At 41.2% G+C, this 18,833-nt stretch overlaps 2 protein-coding genes across 5 annotated transcripts; one reads left to right on the forward strand and one right to left on the reverse strand.

Moving 5' to 3' along the window:
- Positions 1 to 52: 52 nt before the first annotated feature.
- Positions 53 to 16,353, reverse strand: FIRRM (FIGNL1 interacting regulator of recombination and mitosis). Its single transcript, XM_077785256.1, has 24 exons — positions 16,235 to 16,353; positions 15,673 to 15,712; positions 14,885 to 14,973; positions 13,511 to 13,619; positions 12,848 to 12,981; positions 11,741 to 11,903; positions 11,321 to 11,405; positions 10,653 to 10,791; positions 10,122 to 10,202; positions 9,733 to 9,797; positions 8,290 to 8,438; positions 7,598 to 7,706; positions 6,848 to 7,034; positions 6,423 to 6,505; positions 6,004 to 6,055; positions 5,638 to 5,727; positions 5,015 to 5,200; positions 4,231 to 4,353; positions 3,239 to 3,334; positions 2,704 to 2,817; positions 2,222 to 2,326; positions 1,837 to 1,917; positions 1,043 to 1,156; positions 53 to 755 (listed from the first exon to the last, which is right to left on the reverse strand). Exons 1-24 carry the CDS (start codon positions 16,331 to 16,333, stop codon positions 570 to 572), a joined length of 2,679 nt encoding a protein of 892 aa, XP_077641382.1. The 5' UTR covers positions 16,334 to 16,353; the 3' UTR covers positions 53 to 569.
- Positions 16,354 to 16,458: 105 nt separating this feature from the next.
- Positions 16,459 to 18,191, forward strand: METTL18 (methyltransferase 18, RPL3 N3(tau)-histidine). 4 transcript variants are annotated; one of them, XM_021545805.3, is made up of 2 exons: positions 16,459 to 16,666; positions 16,977 to 18,191. In XM_021545805.3, exon 2 carries the CDS (start codon positions 17,103 to 17,105, stop codon positions 18,153 to 18,155), a length of 1,053 nt encoding a protein of 350 aa, XP_021401480.2. In that variant the 5' UTR covers positions 16,459 to 16,666; positions 16,977 to 17,102; the 3' UTR covers positions 18,156 to 18,191. The 4 variants fall into 4 exon arrangements, with proteins under 4 accessions (XP_021401480.2, XP_021401479.2, XP_021401482.2 ...); XM_021545804.3 differs by having other exon boundaries at positions 16,980 to 18,191; XM_021545807.3 differs by having other exon boundaries at positions 16,459 to 16,586.
- The last annotated feature ends 642 nt before the right edge of the window (positions 18,192 to 18,833 follow it).

The raw sequence follows: 18,833 nt of genomic DNA on the forward strand, positions 1-18,833 counted from the left end.
TAGAAATGGCTCCTTTTAACTTTTCAGCTAAGAGATGATTTTAAGATGAATGTACAGTTTATTCAACTTATTTATTTTTGTTTGTATAGTTCTGTCAATGGATGGCACAAGAGTTGCTAGGAACCATACAGTGAACAACCACAAACTGCTTAAGCATCATGTTCTTTCTGCTCTTAACTGTGACCAATAAAGATTATTTTTAAAGGATCACCGCAGCATGGAGTACCTGCACGTGACAGGAACAAGGTCCCTGCTTACAACAGATGCAAACCTCTCAGTATTCAGAATACAATGTCATGGAATGTTTATCTCCACGCAGTAAAAGAACAAGCAGTGTACAAACCCACAGCTCTGATCTGAGCAGTGTCCACTCAAACCCATCAGGCTGTGCAGGAGAGGCTGGCACTGCACCCCTCAGTCCATCCTGGCACACAACCAAGAGCCAGCAGTACTGCAGAGCACTGCCCATGTCACAGCTCTTTCTTCTGCAGCACTCCTGGCACAAAGGCACCTCTTCCCTCCTGCCAGGGAGCTGAGCCGGGCCATTGTCCCCAAGCCCTGTGGAGCACCTACCACAAGCTGTCCCTGAGGGTGGCTATGGCTGTGTGCAGAGCCTCCAGCTTCACTGCAAGCCAGCCTGGAGGGGAACCTTTCTGGAGCAGCAGCTTCACAGCCTCCACTGCTCCCTCCATCGTGCCCACTGCTGCCTTGTACTGCTCCTCAGAGGGGGGGTGACAGGCTCTTTTGGCCACAGGCTGTAGATTTAAGCAAACATGAAACATCAATTTAATACTGTATTTGAGGGATCAGTCTTCATCCAAATGCAAGAAACCCCTTAGGTGGAGAAGAGCTGCAAGAGTCCCTTGTCCTGTGAGGGTTCTTGCTGCCTGGCAGGCACTACAGACCATTAAAATATCATACAAAGGGCCAGGAGTGCATGAGACCTTTCTTCTTAGAACATGGAGGGCAGCAAGACCAGCTCAGCCTTCTCAGAGACTCCCCAAAATTGACAGAAATTAACAGTTTAAAGAAACACACATACCTCTCCTGTTGACTCAAATTCTCTATCCACTTTCAAAACCTGTGCATTCCAGGTAATCCTTTCTTGCTTCAGGCGTTCTGTTCGTGCTTCTCTTGTCTCTTCCACCTGCCTTGTCTAGGGAGAAAGCCCCAGGAGAGGTAACTAACCCAGGTAGCATTACCAACCTTCATAGGCACAATTCATAGGCCAGAAAAAAAGGAAAGAGGGAAGGATTATTATGTGCAGTTCAAAGAATATTATTTCTCACACACTATTCTGATGAAGGATTGAGGTTATCTACAACTTTGGGTTAGCACCACTAGCAGAGACCAGTTCTTCTGTAAATTATCTACTTGCCAAAAGCTGCTCAACCAGAGAGCCCTGCCTCCTACAGCCACCTGCCCTAAGAAGATTTCTCCTAATATGCAAAAGGCACCAAGATGTTTCATACATGTTTGTTTAGATTTTAGAAACTGATCCAAGAGAAATGGGGAAGGAAATCAAACCAGATTATCAAATCCTGTCTTTTTAATAGGTGACTTCCTTAAAAAACAACAGTGCAATTTAATCTTTTTGGTGAAGGATGATAAATGCTTTGTTTTTAATTTGACAGTACTTGAGGACCAGTGTGCATAGGAATGGCAGTTGCTAATTCTTAGATTAAAGCAAGTACAGAAGTTCAACCAGACAGTTTATTTTAAAGTTACTTAATGGTCATGCAGATAATGCAAGTGTAGACACATGCTGTGTATTGCTGATAGCAGATGTACAGCATCAACTAAGACAGTAGTAAAATGGTTAAACAATATACATACCTTAGCCAGAAAATTAACAACTTTGTTCTTAGCTTCTTCAGAATTAAGGCACCAAGGAACAACATCTTCATGTCTTGTTTCCTATCAAAAATTTTATTGGTTGTTCAGTACATTCATGCTAACAAGGGAAGAAAATAGATGTTTCTATTTTCCCTAGGTGTCCCTACCCTCCAGCAACCACACTAAGCAACCAGTGCTCAATCCTTCTTCACTTGTGGCTCCTGAAATCTCTTCCAACTGCACCAGCCTTCAGCACTTGTGCAACAGCTGTAACTCAGATCCAGATTGTGCAGTGAGGAGCAGCAAACATTTGAGACAGGAGAATTTGTGTATAACAGAAGTTAACAGAACCAAATGCCTGCACCCAGGGTTGTGCTCTGCTTACCTCTGCAAAATGTGTGAATGCTTCCAGTGCGTGCTGGTGAATCAGCCAGGTCTGGTCAGCCAGCAGAGAGGCAAACAGACAGGACAGCTGGGGCACAACCTGCCTCTGCAACAGGAAGAAACAGCCATCAGTTCCCAAGAGTTAGTTGTGCATATCTCACCATCATGATTTATTATTAAAGACTTGCTCTGAGGAACAGGTTTGGGAAATGCAAGAGTGCTACTGCCCTGTCTGGCTAAAGAACCACTGTGAGGGAGGTGACATTCTATTTTCACTTCTTGTTACTTCTCACCAGTGAGAAAGGACTGGCATTTGAACCTCCAAGCATCTTGCATGCCCTCAGCACATCTTGATGGCAAATAAACCTGTTGCAGACCATTAATTAATTATTAACTATCCTGGCATTCCTGTATCCAATTAATGTATATAAGTCTTTTTATCAAAAAACGAGGCAATTTCACTAAGGCCACAATTCCATTTACCTGTGCTTCTTGTGGAATAAACACCTTTCCCATGGAAGACAGAAAATGCACCATTGCTAGGCGGCAGTGATCCGGGGCATGCAGCTGGAGCAGGGCTGACTGCAGTGCAAAGACCTGCAGGAGACAAATCCCAGCAAAGCCCCATCAGACAGACTGCAGGGGAAAACTCTGCAGGCTCATCTTTAAATCCAAACACATGGAGTTTAGACTCCTGAAGGAGGTATGCTGCCCCTCCAATAGCCAGGACAAAGCTGCATGTGCATTTTAGAAAGAAATGTGCATGATCTCTATCATACTCCCTTATATCTCAATTATCTTACAGAGGAAAGGGATTCTTCAAAGCAGTGTTAACCAAAATGCCATGTGCTCGATTTAAAGGCCAGGAAAGTAATCAAGAAAAATTATTTCCTTGTTAAGAGCACGCCAGACAATGAAATAACGCATTTAAGATTTCAACAAATCACAAAGAATTTGATTTTCATGTAGTGAATTATTCATAAGATGGTGTTGGGGGTTTTAGAATTTTTTTTTTTACCTGGGTCATCAGTTGAGCATCTAATGCTTGGATGAAAAATTCCAAAAGGTGAAGCAATAAACACAGTGTCTTCTGGAGACATGGATCATCTGAGACCTTGAAGAGAGGACAAGATATCAGTAATATTCCATTTTTGCTCTTGGAATAACTGCTTAGGAGAGAATGTCAAGTTACAGGAGCATTCCAAAATTGTTAGTCTGATTTCACACATGCAAAACACTGCATTGTAAGCAGCAAAGAAAATATTGAAATAATCATGTCAGTATTTCTAGGTAGCCATATTTTATGAGACCATTTTCTTTGATTTTTTGAAGAACATTTCTTAACCCTCCTTTCCTTCCACCACTTACTAAAATAAGCACCCAAAGGTTATCTGAACTATTTATTTTCATTTCCAGTTGCCAAATGTCTTCACAAAATGGCTAAGGTTTGAAAAGACCTCTGAAGTGGTACATTGTTGGCTCTTCACTCCCACTATCAAAAGTTCTTTTTTAATCTGGAGCATGAAAACCCTGACAATCCTTTTTTTCCTTCCTGCAGCCATGAACAGGTACATGATCACAAGGACACTGCCTGACCACCTTGGGAGGAGGGTGACTGGCCCTTTATGTGCTGGGCTGTGCTCTAATCAAATCACCCTGAGTTTTGGTCATATTCTGATGAATATTTAAAATACATCAAATTCGTAACTGGTATGAAGCAAAATCAGGTATTTCAGGCTTCTCCTTGAGCAAGTCTGAATGAGACATTGAGTAACAGATGGAGTAACAAGGAACCATATATGTAACATTCAGGAAATTCAAACTCAAGCTTCCTAGAGCTCATGCCTTGCCTACAGATAAACCAGCTGAGATCAGATGGGCAGCACTGGTACATTGTGCTTTACTTAAACAATCCAGTCCAAATCAAACAAATTAGTAACAACAACCTGAGGAAACAGCAGCAGCCTCTCCAAGACATGCTTCCACTGCTGGAGCAGCAAACTCTCTTACCTGCTTAACCTGGAGAAAAGACCAGAACTGACTGAGCACTTCCAAGATAGATGTCTTAAATTCTGCCTCCAGAGTGGCATCAGCAGAATTGCAGGCAGCCAGCAGGACAGAAAGGGCAGTGTTCTAGGAGGAAATATGTGTAAGACCAACCAAAACACATTACATGTAAACCAACCCAAAACCGCAGGCTGAAAAGAAACATCTAACATGATACAAGGTGGCAAGAAGCCCAATGAGCTGCCTCAGCTGTACAGAACAGTTAATCCAGCAGGAGAGCAGCCAATACAGATTCTAGAGCTGGGAAACCATCTATTACTCCTGTGAGTTTCACACACGCTGCAGGTCATTTGCTGCACTGGCAGGAGAAGTCTGGCAGCAGACACTTCATGTGGAAACCTCTGGTTTCTCATATTCCCTCAAAGAGACCAGTGAGCATCTTTCAGATTTGATGATGCATAAAACTAGCCAGGACTTTAAAACTGAAGGGGAATTGTATGCCAAGGCACAGCATAAATCTTGAAGAAAAATACATCTGCTCAGCCAGAGAGCAAACAACTAGAATCACTAGAGAATAACAGAATCTCCTCTAGGACAGTAGAGGTCCTAAGGTGCTGCATAAAAGAAAACATTACAATTGAGTTCTTGCTTATGCATATGCCAGCTAGGCATGGAAAAAAGCTGTGCAACAGACTGAATAATAGAACTGAGGTGATGGCAACAGAACCCTTGTAGTATGAAAAACTGGAGTTTACTCATTTTTCCAGAGAGAAGCAGATCTCCTTACCACAGGTGGGAGCCCTCCCAGGGCACGGCTGCTGCTCAGCCACTGCTGGCACCGCGCGAGCCCTGCTGAGCACAGCTGAGATGCCACTTGTGCCCTAAGGTCAGGGTTCAGGGCTCTGAGGGACACGTGCTGCCACACTGCCAAGTTCTCCACCTCTTCAGGAGGAAACTCATGAGCAAATTCCACCTGGAAGCAAAAGGTAATAGAATCTAAACAGATCAGAAAACAATTAGATAGCCTGGAAGATGAGAATCTAAAATGTGCTGCTGGTTTGCTTCAGATTAATTATGTGAAAAAATCTGTGCGAAGTATTTAAATAAAATCCATCTTTTTATATGAAAAACGTTTAGAAACTGCCACCTCCCTTGTCACATACAGGATATCAGTATGATTAAGCAACTGATTCTTTTAGCTGCTTGAAGCAATAGCCCTAGTGAGTAGAAGAGAGGGCTTCAGCCCCTCCAGGGTACACTGAGAGGCACTGACAGGACAGGACACTCCTCTTGACACCTGATGTTAGGAGAACACTCATAGATGTCACAGATGCAATCACAGGACACAGTTTCAGCCAATCTGGGGAGATGTGCTGTTTTCATACTTTGTCAAAAGTATGCTGTACTTGCCTGATGCTCTGGAGCCATCAGGAACAGCATTCGCCTCAGCAGCACACCCAGGGCAGGGACCTGGCAGCAGTCACTGGGCCAAGCCTTTACCTGCAGTAGGGTAAAAGAGAAATGCACCTCACTACACTGAGGGAGAAATCACCACTGAGCAAACAAATTCTGTATAGGATATTCTGGGAGTTGCTATGTGGGATCACAGCAGTAACCCTGTAAATAAAATAAGCAGGGCATATTGGTTCATATTTTCACTGTACTGCTTCTGCTAATTACTAAGCCAAATTGAAGAATTCAAATCTCCATTTAATCTTTGCTGGTATCACTCAGATTAAAACTGGTGCCAAACTGAAAACATCACTGGATTCTTACCAAGTGAGCAATCACATTAACGTGGTGAGCACACAGTTCAGCTGTTCCATACCTGAAACATGAGAGAGAGCAGCTTGTGAATCTGTACTTACTATTCTTCTACAGACTAAATATCATAAATTTGGTCTGAGAAATTGCCATTTCCTCTAACATATTTAAACTTGATTTGCAGAGACACAATTTACTTGAGACAGCCATTTCAAAAATCATTTTTTAAAGAGAAATGCTCCTCTTGCTTGCAAGAACATAAAAATGACTATGCCAATTCTACTCCTAATTTTCAAAATATGTTCTGTATCTGAAAACAATCCAGTTCTGTCTTACAAAAATCTCTCTCAAGCAAACTGCAGATTATGTAAAACAACAGAATGAACTGGATCTGTGGAAAACCTGCTTGACTTGTACCAGGAGCATCTTACCGGGCAAGGAAGCACCATGAGTCCATTGCTAGCAGAGACGTGATCATACTGGAACCCAGCACAGCATCCAGCAGGGCACGCTCCTGAGGAGAAATGGGAAAATTAACACAACTTGAATACCAAAGAAAAGAAAGCACTAAACTTTTATAACAACCTGACCTCCCCTACTCTGAAAAAGAATAAAAATTGCCAAGACCACTGAGGTCCTCAAGAACTTTCTTCTCCCTTTCCCAAAAGTGACATTTGTTGTGTAACTGAATTTGAGCCATGCAACTGTGTCACAGCTGATTTCTACAAAACTGTTGCTGAGATGGCTCTCTCTGAGCATCTTTTCAGAGCCACATCATTAGAAAGAACCCATTCTTTTTAAGTAGCACCTATGCATCACAACAGCAGAAGAATTGATAAGCAAAACCAAATCTTACCAGCTGAGGGAAGTGTGATGGGGGTGTGGAAGCAATGAAGGAGCACAGGTGGACACAGACATAGTGATAGAGGGTGATGGGAACTGCTGGCTGTCCAGTACTGACCACCTGTGGCAAACAGACAGGGAGAGAAAGCTCCCCACAACACTGCTGGAAACTGAGGAAAAGAGCTGAAAACAAAGACAGGCTGCAAGGAAAAAAAAAACAAAAACAAAAAAAAAAAAAAACAAAAAAAAACCAACAACAAAACAAAAAAACACAACAAAAAAGAGAACAGCGTGGTTAAAGACATGTAAGTCCCAAATTCTGCAAGCAGCATTGGTATTACAAACTGTCTTCAGCCAGAAAAGATAGCAGTAATTTCAGTGGTTTTACACCAGATCTATGTTCCTGACTGCCTTCCTCTTTTACCAATTCAGGTGATTATTAGAGAGTTCAGGCATAGAAGTGTGAGACTTTAACTTAGTCTCAACAAAGTATCAACAAATTACATTCAGAGCTTTATTCCTACCCTACAAGTACTCTAAATACCACTCCTTCCCTGAAAAAACAAAGACATCTCTGTCTCTGTATCCTTCACTCCTGAGGCAACGAACATCAGATCCTGTTAGTCTTGGCATAAGGATGGAAATCCATAGTGACAATTTTCCAAGTTCAGTTGCAAAGGAAGCTCCAGCAGCTGAGCCCCTTTGTTTGCCTGTATGGAACGACTGCTGTGGTGAAGAGCTACAACAAAAACCTTTTTAGTACCTTTTTCCTGTGTTCCAGAGAGTTTGCACTTCTTCTGGCTGAGAGGACAGCTTGTCCATTATGGTAAGCAGGAGGAGACATTGGGGTAGTTGCTGCTCAGGAGGGAGACCTGTAGAAATTTGGGGTTCAGATGTGAAGTAAGTTGCCTAGATATATTCACTGTGTGTAAACTGGCTTTTAAGCAAGTGTAGAGACAAATTGATGAGATACCTCAGAATTGTGAGATGTTTGTCAGGGCAGAAATCAAGGAGAAGAGCATGTCGAAACAAAAAGCTGATATTTTCCCAAGCATGCTACTTTTCACAGAAAATATTTACTTTATGGAAAAAAAAAAAGCTGTCTTCCCCTACCAATGGAACAGAAAAAAAAAAAAAAAACCATCCTACTTTGGAATTTGTGGCAGAATTTGTAGCAAATGTGGATTGAAATTATGCAAAAAGAGCAGAATTGACAGGATTTCTGCTAACCAGATTAACAGTGCAGTTGTTATGAGTACTTTGGAAAATATTAATTCAGCAACAACATAAGCTATCTGTTATAAAATCTATCCAAGTTAGCAGGCCATCAGCTCTATCACAGCACTTACTAAAGAACCAGAGACAAGCAAGTGAGTACAGAATATTATGGTCCAGAAAGTCAGAATGTCAATGCTGATCCCTCAGACAGTACTGGGAGTTGCACTTTCAACCCACCTAAATTTTCACTTAACACTTGTTCCACAAAAGGACTAAAAGGAAGGAGCTGGGTGATGAGAGGGTCCAGAGCCACTAGAAAAACCTGGGATATTTCATCCTGATGATCTTCCAGGATCTCTGGAGCATAAAGACTGGGAGGAAATTTGCTGAGGGGGAATGGAAAAAAAAAGAAGTTAAATATTCTCAGTAGCATTTTCAGAAATACTACTTTTCTCCAAAAGAACTACAAACAGGTAAAAATCATTATTTCCTTGTTCCTGTGAAATAAAAGACAGAAAAGACGCCCCATTTTAGAATCTGTTATAGCCCAAGAGTTACAACTCTGCATCCAGCCTTTAAAATAAGCATCATAATCCAGTATTTTACTAAACATTTAAAAAAAGCCTTACAAGCTCACAGAAAATGTGTGTAAAATACGTAACATTTCTCTGAAGAAACATACCAGATCACAAAGAGTCAAGTGAAAGGGAAAAGCCAAGAAAACGCCTTTATACACGATTTTACAGCAATAAATATCACAGCACTAATTAAACACATGACCCTAAAAGGGTATCACAGCTTCTCTGAAGAGGAAAAAAACACCTTGGGCAGTAAAAGAAAAAAAGAACCAATATGAGAATAAAGCAAGAGATCATGAAATGAAAATCTTCTAGACTTGCAGCTTATAAAGTGAACTGTAAAAATGCTACTTTCCTACTCAAAAATCCTGCTCTGAGTGCATAAAAGTTTACAACCCTGCACTTGGGAAAAACCTACAAGGGGAGTAAACTTAGAAGAAGAAACTCATAAAAAAATATTCACCCAATCTTGCAGTGGAACATAAAGTGAACTCAGGTGCACATCTCACCACAGAAGCTGATTTGAATTCCAACAAAGGGCTGAAATCAGCCCTCTGATTTCACAGAATAAACAATTATTAGTATAAAGTCTGTAACATTTTAAGAGCATCTGCTTCAAGGAAAACCAGAATGCTTCTGTGAGATTCCACAAGATTATTAACACAATAGTAAAGTTATGAAAAATTTCAAGACACTGTTTCTAATCCCCTCTTTCTCCAGGACAAGTTTGTCCAAACTTTGTCTTAAACTAGAAACAATCTGTCAAAAGGCACTGCTGACACCTACATTTAGTTGTAGAGGCTTTTTTCTGCATATCCTACACATAACTTGTTAATAAATCTTGTATAAATAGTTGTAATGAAGTTAATGGTTTGTAATTATGGGGCATGCCCAGTATTGATCAAGAATGGGGTTAAGGGAACTATAAAACACTAAACCATTTAATTTACTAAAAATATTTCGGCTTTCTGTACATGAAAAAAGATGGCAACAACTCTGGAATGAGAAGTGCATTTTTACATCTAAAAATATTTGTAATTTAAGAATGTAATTTTGGAATGTTATTAAGATACTATCAATAAATTATTTGTACTTCACATACCTGTGGATCTGAAGAAAGAGCTGATGTAACTGAGAACAGGAATCAGAGAGGAAGGCAAGAAATTCCTGCAAAAGCCATCAATTTTGAGTGATACTTTTAAAATAAAACTCATGATTAATTACATTAATTACTGCACATCTCCTACATTTTAATTCAGTGCCACTGCATGAAACAACCTGTTCCAGTTTATTTTTCTGGGAAATCCCAGCAGTAACCCTGCACAGGCTTGTGAGTGGAAGAACTAAAGCAAGTTATGCATGGATGTTAATTATACTGCCCATATGGGAAAGCTGTAAATCACTAAGATATTACACAGTACAAAATGATTCCATCTACAGACCAGAGACTTAAATTTAATACTAACACAGCACTGAAGAATTAAAACCTACCTTGGTGTAGTGTACAAGGGAGTTAGCAAAGAACCTGCACAGTTTCACTGTCTTCTGGAACAGTCTGAAGTCAGTGCCCTCCTGTCCAAAAGAAGCAGTTCTAAAGGTTAATATAGAGTAATACAGTAAACCAGGAAGTTAGACTGCTAACAGTGTTCAAAACCTGTTTCACATTTGATTCTCTACAGACTCTAAAGCCAAGGGGGGAAAACTTAAAAAACATTCAGTATATACGCTTCAGCACTTTCAGAGCAATATTAAGGATTTGCCCAACCTTGGGGATATTGTCAGTTTAAAAAATAAAAAAAAAAACATTCTCACATAGTACAAAAACTTAATGTATGACTAAAACATCCGCAATCTACACTAAGCTGCGGGCCTCATTTTCACGTGGTTTCAAAGGTATTCCGTCTACCACATGAAATAAAGAAAACCGAAAAAAACTCAAACCAAATACTCCAAGCAATAATACAGCACAAAGAATTTCTCCTCCTCAAGTTCACTGGCAGCTTTGGGAGCTTTTTAACTCACCTGTATTTCTGACACCTTCATTTGCTCAGCCAGCTGCAAGCAGGAGTCAAAAGAAAGAAGAATGTCCTTGCACAGGCCACTGAGGATGTCACTGTGCTTTAGGTGGCACTGCAGCAAGGAGTGATGCTTCAGGCTTTGCCTGAAAGACATGAATATAACCAGGTATTTAATTGTCAGAAGCGATCATGCAATGAGCTCTTACAAATCCAAATAACTAATTCTTCTATTTAGCCTTTTGTACAGCAGTGATTGGTGCAATACCTATGAACACTGAAAGCAGAAACTCAGAGAGAACAACCCTCTCCATGGCCATGACTGAAACCCAAGGGAGAGGCAGGATAGAAGTATGAAACGGCCAACTCAAACCAAAAACATCTACAGAGCTGCAGGTCAGGCCTCTTAATGCTCCTCACTCAGACAACAGTGTTGCAAATTTTCTTCTGCATTGTAATACAGAAAGTTTCTATTACTTTTCATACCAATTCCTACCTACTTTCACTGGCAGTACTTGAATATTACCTCCAAGCTAAATTTCTAAATTTCCTTCCTAAATAGCTATATTGAACTCTCACATTTTAATTTTGTTAGAAACTCTGAGCACAAAGCAATTGAGACATTCATTATTTAAAACTACACCACAATAAAACCCAAAGAGTTTAGCTACATACTTGATTATGAACTTCCACGTATTGGCATGAAGAGCGTGGTCCATATTGGAAATGACAGAGCAGATCTCCAGCACAGTGTGGATTACTAAGGAAATAACAGCAGGAGCAACAGAGTTAAATCAGATTTTTGAGTTCACATCAACCCCAAGAGAATACTGAGAGAATACCAGAACATTGACATGAATTAGGAAAATGGCTCAGTTTTCAGGTGCTACCCTTATCCTACAAATCTACACATTTCCACAGAGGAAGCTTCAAGAGAAAAATGGAAATATTTCAAGTTCAAAATGCTGCCTTCTGAAAAAGCTGGCCAGAGCAGCAGGAACTGAGCACACTCAGAAACCTGTTTTAAAATTTTGAACATACTCTCCATAGGAAAAAGACTGAGCAAGACTAAAAAAGTATCAAATTCATGTATACCTGACACCATACATGTGATGTCATCTTCAGTGGAAGCAGAGTCTAAGGAAATCAGATCAACCAGTTCCATCAGCTGTTTCTGAAGGGAGTAAGTTTCCTTGAACATGGATTGTAGGAGGTCAGAAATTAAGTGCAGGTGCCCGTTGTACACAGATTCACTGTCCTGAAATGGGGAGGAGAGTTTTGTAAAAGAGCTAAGGACTCACAGCTTGATTCTTCACATGCAAAAACACCAAGAGCTTTGCCATACAATCCTCTGGAGAAGAAGAATAAGACACAGATGTACCTATTTTAAATCAATACACATCCCCTGCGCACTCAATATAAAATGTGTTCACCTGCAGCTCATGGGAAACTAATGGAGTCTGCCTGGCTCTTGTGAGTTTAGGGAGCTTTTGATCAGGCCTCCATGTATGAACCTGAGATCATATTTCTGAACCAAACAGGACAATGTCAGTAGCAAAGAAAGCAGTATTCCAAAGACTTCCCAGTACTTTTATATTAGAATTATTAGATAAAGATATGGCACCTGAGTTTGAGTCTTGACATGGAAAACTGTTGTAAATGTTCCCATAAAAAAAGAAATATTAAAAGTGAAAATTAAAGGCAACCAAAACTTAGTGTGTCCTTATGATAATCTTGTTTTATTTTCAATGATTAGAGGGAATTACTGTTGCACCTGAAAATCCAGATCAGTCCATATCTGAAACTGATACACACTGCTCACTGTAAGCAACATAAACCTGCTAATCTCAGCTTTCAATCCACTCTGGAACTTGCCATTTGTAGCTATGTAAATACTGTAGCCATCAGGACTGCACAGATCCCTCAGAGCACTCTGCACCTGAGCAGAATGTTTAGTTAACACTGATGAAAAGGATGGAAATATTCCAGTCTGAGCCTCTCACTAGCAGGTCAGATTGCTGGGCAGAGAGCTGAAATCATCTTTGTACTTGTGCACTGAGTGCACTCTGAAAATGACTTAACAACTAAAATTAAAACAATAATACTTCGACAACAGTATAATTTCAAAATAAGATCTTCTTCTAAAGTGTATCCCAAAAGCCAAGGAGCAGAAGGATTTGTGTGCTCCCAGCAGAGCCCTACCTTGCAGTGTGTGAAGGTGCTCTTCACCACGCAGAGGACGGAGGAGGGGAGGGAGCGGATGCTCTGCAGGGACAGCTCCTGCACCGAGCACATGTAGCGCACGCAGCCTGTCAGCGTCTCCAGCAGCTGCACCACTGCCTGAGATGAAAACTGAACATCACACTCTCCTGCAATACCTCCAAAAGCACCTTTTCTTAGCTGAAATACACCTCGATTTTCACTACATTTAAAGTTCACTGCTATTTGCATAAATAAGTAGTTTGTGAAAGATGAACGAAGCTCCAGAGCTTTTCTCTGATACCATACCCTCTATGAAAACTTCTTATTTCTTTCATTATTGTTCTCAATTTACAAAAATGTTAAAATTCAGAAAGAAGTGACATATGTATAAACAAGTGCCAGGTTCACCTGGGGAGTCACATTCCATCTGCAGGAGGGACTTGGAGCAGAATCTGAGATGATTTTTTTAAATTATTACTAGCATCCCATACTAAATGTAATCAAATCATTCACAAAATGTCAACTGAACTTCAACTGCAAAGGAAGTTTAAATTCCATTTTAACCACCAGTAGCTGGCAAAAAAACATTCTAAAAACCTTTAGTAGTTTAGGTAAAAGCAAAGAGTGATGTAAACATTATTTTGACAGCTTGTGTGATGGGACTTGCCTGTAGCAGATTCCTTACAGTACTGCATAACTCAGTACTCTGGCTGGTCAGTCCTTTGGCCTTGCTGGATAATTCACACATCAAGTTATCAAAGAACTGTAGAGTCTGGAAGAACACAACAAAACTGAAACATTTTACTTACAAAGGTACATGTGCAAATAATAACAACATTCTACACCTGCTTGCTGCCTTGGCATGGAGGCACAGAGAGAACTCACAGGAGAAAATACTTTCCAGCATTTCATTCATTTCCAGCATCTCATGTCATTCATTTAATTCATAAAACATGATATAACAAGAAGCAAAAAACACTTATTATATATATATATATATATATACATAATAAACAGAAGATATTGTAGCTTTTTATAGTTACTTTTTCTAAGATCTGTTGCTAAAACAAGTTTTGCAGCTAATTTGCTTGAAACATATTATTAATGCATAATATATTTCATATATAATATATAATAATGTTATATATTATTTAATATTATATATTAAATATATTATTCTACTTAAATACTTAAAGCCACATAATTTAAAAAGATTCCTTTTGTCTCAGAAAAAATAATTTGTTTGTTGAGAATGATTATTAACATCTTGAATACATTTAAAAAAATGTGATGTGCAAACAACATCTATTTCTACTTTAGTTGAGGTTTTTGGATATCTGATGAATGTTACTGTTGAGACTGCAAAGACAGTGAGGCACGTGCAGGATGTGCCTATTATGAGACAATTTTCTTGTAATCTCCAAAAATTTGTTACTTGAGATAAAATAACAGGAATATCAACTGGCCGTTTTTACTGGCTTTTTAAAATGGACAAGCTGAGGCTTGAAACTTAAATCTGTAATTTGTCACCGTTTTACTTCACTTAAAATGCAAGGACTGATTTTAACACACCTATGGCACAAAATTCTCCATCATTTAATCAAAAAAGAAAGCATGTGTGAGGTCAGTGTGGTCTAAAAGTCTATTCACTATATTAATTCACAAATTTCACAACATTCATTCATGATATGGGAGTGTTGAGCTCTTCAGTTTACTTGTCCTGAGAAGCTCCCTCGCTTAAAAATTCTCCACCTTGGTCATCTTATAAAAAGTCCAATCTTCTCAGAAAGAAATAAAACCCAAGTCTATTGCTGAATATAGAAAGCAGAACATTGCATATTTGATTCCCTCCCTACTGTAAAGAACAATCACAGAAACAATTCAACGCAACATTGAAAACTCTTAACGAGTAAATTTCAATTTCAATTTTTATATCCCATAGATATTGTGCAACCTCAAAAGAAGAACCACTGCAATCTAAGCAGGTTCTAACATTGGACTGACAGACAATTCCACAATTAACTGAAGCTGTCCTACCTTAGGTAATACTTTTGAGAAAAAAATTTGTTCTACATCTTCGAGGCTGATATGCGGCAAAAACATTTCAGTCAAGATCTTCAAAATACCTGCAAAGAAAAACATTTATAATGTGTAATTCACAAAAATATACAGCAACCTACCAAGGAAATAAAGATCTGCAGGCAGCAAAAACAAATCAGGCACTTTATTTTTGAGAGAGGCAACAGAGCACTTGCCTTATCCAAAATGCATGAAAACACACATACATTATCTGAAAAATCAACTATCTGTAATAGCTCCAACATGCAAAAACCCATCAAAAATAGCAGCACACCTGACTAAACTTAGTTGAAGCCTGAGCACAACTGCCAGCCTACAGATCCAGCATTTGCCACATTCCAAACTGCAAATAGTAGAACTTTTTATAATGCAACATGATACGCAATGTAACAGTTTTAGCAACACTCGTAAACAGTTACATACTAGCCTCATTTTCTTTTAACTATCAGCTTTGTCACCCGGAAGATAACAGCCAAAAAGACAATTAAACACCAGATGAAAAACACCCTTCTCTTGTGCACTTAAAGATCAGAATTAGCAGAAAGGAAAAAGCAGCCTTAGATGCAGAGTGCCTATAGGGGCATTTATTAAGCGTATTCAATGTGAACTTAGTGGAGTGTGCAAGGTCCAGCAGGATAGCTGAAGACTGAAAAGTTGTAGCAGAAGTATTTCGAACACTGCAGTGATTTTAATGCAATTGCAATACAGGGCTCCACAGGAAGAGGCACTTCTTAGCCATTACTTACGAATATGCTCAGTCCAGTCCTCAGACTCTTCATACATTGAGTAAAAGCGTTAAAGAAAATCAAACTTGTTCTGCTGTAAAGGCTAACTTCAAAGAACCTGCAGAAGCCACAGCGACTTCTATCACTGTCTCACGTTCGTATGAAATTGGTGTGGATGCTCCACAACCAACGCGGGCTGACAGCCTAGAGTACCCACAGGATCAACAAAGCATTTCCAAAATGTATTAGAGAGTAAGTCTTGAAGGTTGTTTTTCTGGAGTTTTTTTTCTCGGTGTTGTGTGGTTGGGGTTTTTTTAGGGGGTTGGGTTTGTTTTTGAGGGGGCAGGTGAGAGGTGCGTTCGGGCAGTTATCCACAGCGCTAAATGAACCGCACGCGATGTTCTAGATTCTAGGAGCCTTTTGTTCCAGGGAAAGGCTGCACCCGACCCCTCACAAAGGTCCCACCGCTCTCCCTCACACAACCTGGCCGAACCGTGGAACTCCGAAGGATGCACACACCCCCCTCCAACACCGCTGCCGCGCCTTTCCCACAGCCAGCGCTGTGCCCTGCTGGGAAGGATATCAGGAGCCGGGGCAGCACGGCGGGCAGCTGCCGGCGGCACAGCTCCCCGTCCCAGCCGTGCAGCTCCCGCAGGAGCAGCGCGGGGTCCGCCCGCGACATGGCGGCGGCCGCGCTCCCTCGGCGCGGGCGGGCGGCGGGAGCGGCGCCCGCGGCGGGAGCGGCGCCCGCGCTCCCACAACGCCCCGCGCCCAGGAAGCGGAAGCGGCCCCGCGGGTGAAGCGGCGGCGCGGGTGAGGCGGCCCCGCGGGTGAGGCGGCCCCGCGGGTGAAGGCACGGGCGGGCACGGGGCAGGGAAGGCGGCACGGGAAAGGCTCCCGGAGCCCCTCGCCGGCCTGCGCGGCCGCTCCGCGCGGTGAGTCTGCGCCCCTTGAAACGCCGAGTCGGAGATGCGGGTTTTAGCGGGGTTGGCAGCTGTCCGGATTCCCTTGTCTGGTAGGTGGGATGGGGTCAGCTGTGACGCTGTGTTTTAATGAACTCAAGTGGTTAGAGAGCGTTTTTTTAAAATTACAGAATAGTTAGGGTTGGAAGGGAGCTCTGGAGATGATCGGGTCCAACCCTCCTGCCAAGGCAGCATCCCCCAGAGCTGGTAACACAGCGACGTGTCCAGGTGGATTTGGAATATTTTCAGAGAGGGAGACTCTACGACTTTCCGGGGGAGCCTGGTAATGAAAATCAGGATGGTACAATTAGACGGTGTGTGCCGATATTAATGATACATGAAACTATTTACTCTTATTTCCAGCAGCAATTCACCTGGCTCTTGGCAAGACATCTGATATTGCACCAGCGAAATACTCTGTCCTGCAACAGTACCTACATAAAAGCTTGGCTGTAATGAATTAAGCTTTTAGAAAACTTATTCCTGAAAATGGATTTTCGATTTAATTTCGATGTTGATGAAAATGAGCACAGTGAGGCAGAGGCTCAGGTTTTAGTGCTGTGCTCTCCAGAACACAAGCAGGAACTCAGGGAAAAGAGCAGGGGAACTGCCGATCTCGCAGCAAAGGCCAGCCCGAAGCTGGCTGCTGCTAAGCACCAGGATGAGGCAGCTTGGAAGAAAAACCTCTGTGTGAAAGCTGCCAAGGAGCACAGCATTCCCCAAGATCTCAACAAAGTATTGGAAAATAAAGTCATGGAAACAGTATTGGACCTGTCTTACGTAAAGCTGTCTGTAGTGGAAAGGACATGTTCAGGTGATGCTGACAGCGAAGGCATTGTGTCCAAAAGTGTTTCTTCTCACTCTGATCTCATCCCTGGAGTCTATGAAGGAGGGCTGAAAATCTGGGAATGCACCTTTGATCTCATGGACTACTTTTCTGAGGCTGAGATAGAATTTACCAACAAGACTGTATTGGATCTTGGCTGTGGAGCTGGATTGTTGGGAATTGTTGCTTTACAAGGTGAAGCTGCCAGAGTCCATTTTCAGGACTACAACAGCACAGTGATTGATGAAATAACCTTGCCTAATGTGGTGGCCAACTGTATCAGTGAAGGCAGGAGGATGGGCAGTGGGAAGGACAGAAAAGCCAGCAAGCCTCCTTCAAAGAGGCCCAGGAAAGCAGAGGGCTCACCTGATGTGCTCAACAAATGCAAATTTTTTTCTGGAGAGTGGTCTCAAGTCAGCCAGCTCCTGTTAAACAGCAACAAACCCTGTTTGAAGTACGATATAATTCTCACCTCTGAGACCATCTATAATCCTGACTACTACAGTGCTTTGCATGATACACTGGCTCAGCTCCTGCATAGAAATGGCCGTGTGTATTTGGCAAGCAAAGTGCATTATTTTGGAGTTGGTGGTGGTATTTATCTCTTTGAGAAATTCATTGAAGACAAAAACGTGTTTAAAACCAGTATGGTTAAAACAATTGATCAGGGTCTGCAGCGATGCATTATGGAAATTTCCTTTAAAAATTCCTGTTAAAATTAAACTACTGATCTACCAAAAATAGCTCAAAAATGTTTTAAATGTTTTAATCCTCATGTCTCTTTGCTTTTTCCTCTCTTATTCTGCTTTAACAAATTAAGGATGGTGGTTGTTGAAGTGTTTGACAAATTCTGGTGTCTGACTAGAAGTGAGGGACTTTTTTGGTGTTGACTTTGCACTTAAAGCAGCATCTGTTTATGATCATTAATTTATATACAAAGATTAAGCAAGTCATTGTCTCCAGCCAGGCTTTCACATTCTCGGTCAGCACCAGAACTGTACATTACAGGAATGACATACATGACATAGGAATGACATACGTGACATATTGTGGCTAAATGAGATAAATTTAGCATCCAAAATTCGTGCAAGAGATGGTGAGTTTGCACTCAAGGTTTGGGCAGCCTAACTGCAGCCAGATTCAGGCAGGGACCACACAGCTCTGAGCTCTGCTGCTTTGCCAGCAGAGGGGGATGTGATTGTATTTATCACTCGTGGAGATCTCAGAAATCCACATAATATTTCCATGTGTAATGCACGCATGACGTATTCAAGCCCTTTAAAGAATGTAACAATATTAACCACCGTGGTATGTAAATTTTCACATTCAGGTTCTGTCATAGGCTAAGAAAATTTCAGCAAGGAATTAGAAAAAGCCGTGCTGGTTTAGAAGCT

The sequence above is a fragment of the Lonchura striata genome, chromosome 9 (genome assembly GCF_046129695.1).
Source record: "Lonchura striata isolate bLonStr1 chromosome 9, bLonStr1.mat, whole genome shotgun sequence".
Lineage (NCBI taxonomy): Eukaryota > Metazoa > Chordata > Aves > Passeriformes > Estrildidae > Lonchura > Lonchura striata.

Excerpts from the sequence above, each read along its gene's own strand:
- FIRRM (XM_077785256.1), bottom strand. The coding sequence starts at position 16,333 with ATGTCGCGGGCGGACCCCGCGCTGCTCCTGCGGGAGCTGCACGGCTGG. Across the intron at positions 13,620-14,884 it reads TCTCAAAAGTATTACCTAAG|ACTCTACAGTTCTTTGATAA; the intron begins GTAGGACAGCTT and ends GTGTTCTTCCAG. Across the intron at positions 8,439-9,732 it reads CTCTTTCTTCAGATCCACAG|CAAATTTCCTCCCAGTCTTT; the intron begins GTATGTGAAGTA and ends ATTCCCCCTCAG.
- METTL18 (XM_021545805.3), top strand. The coding sequence starts at position 17,103 with ATGGATTTTCGATTTAATTTCGATGTTGATGAAAATGAGCACAGTGAG.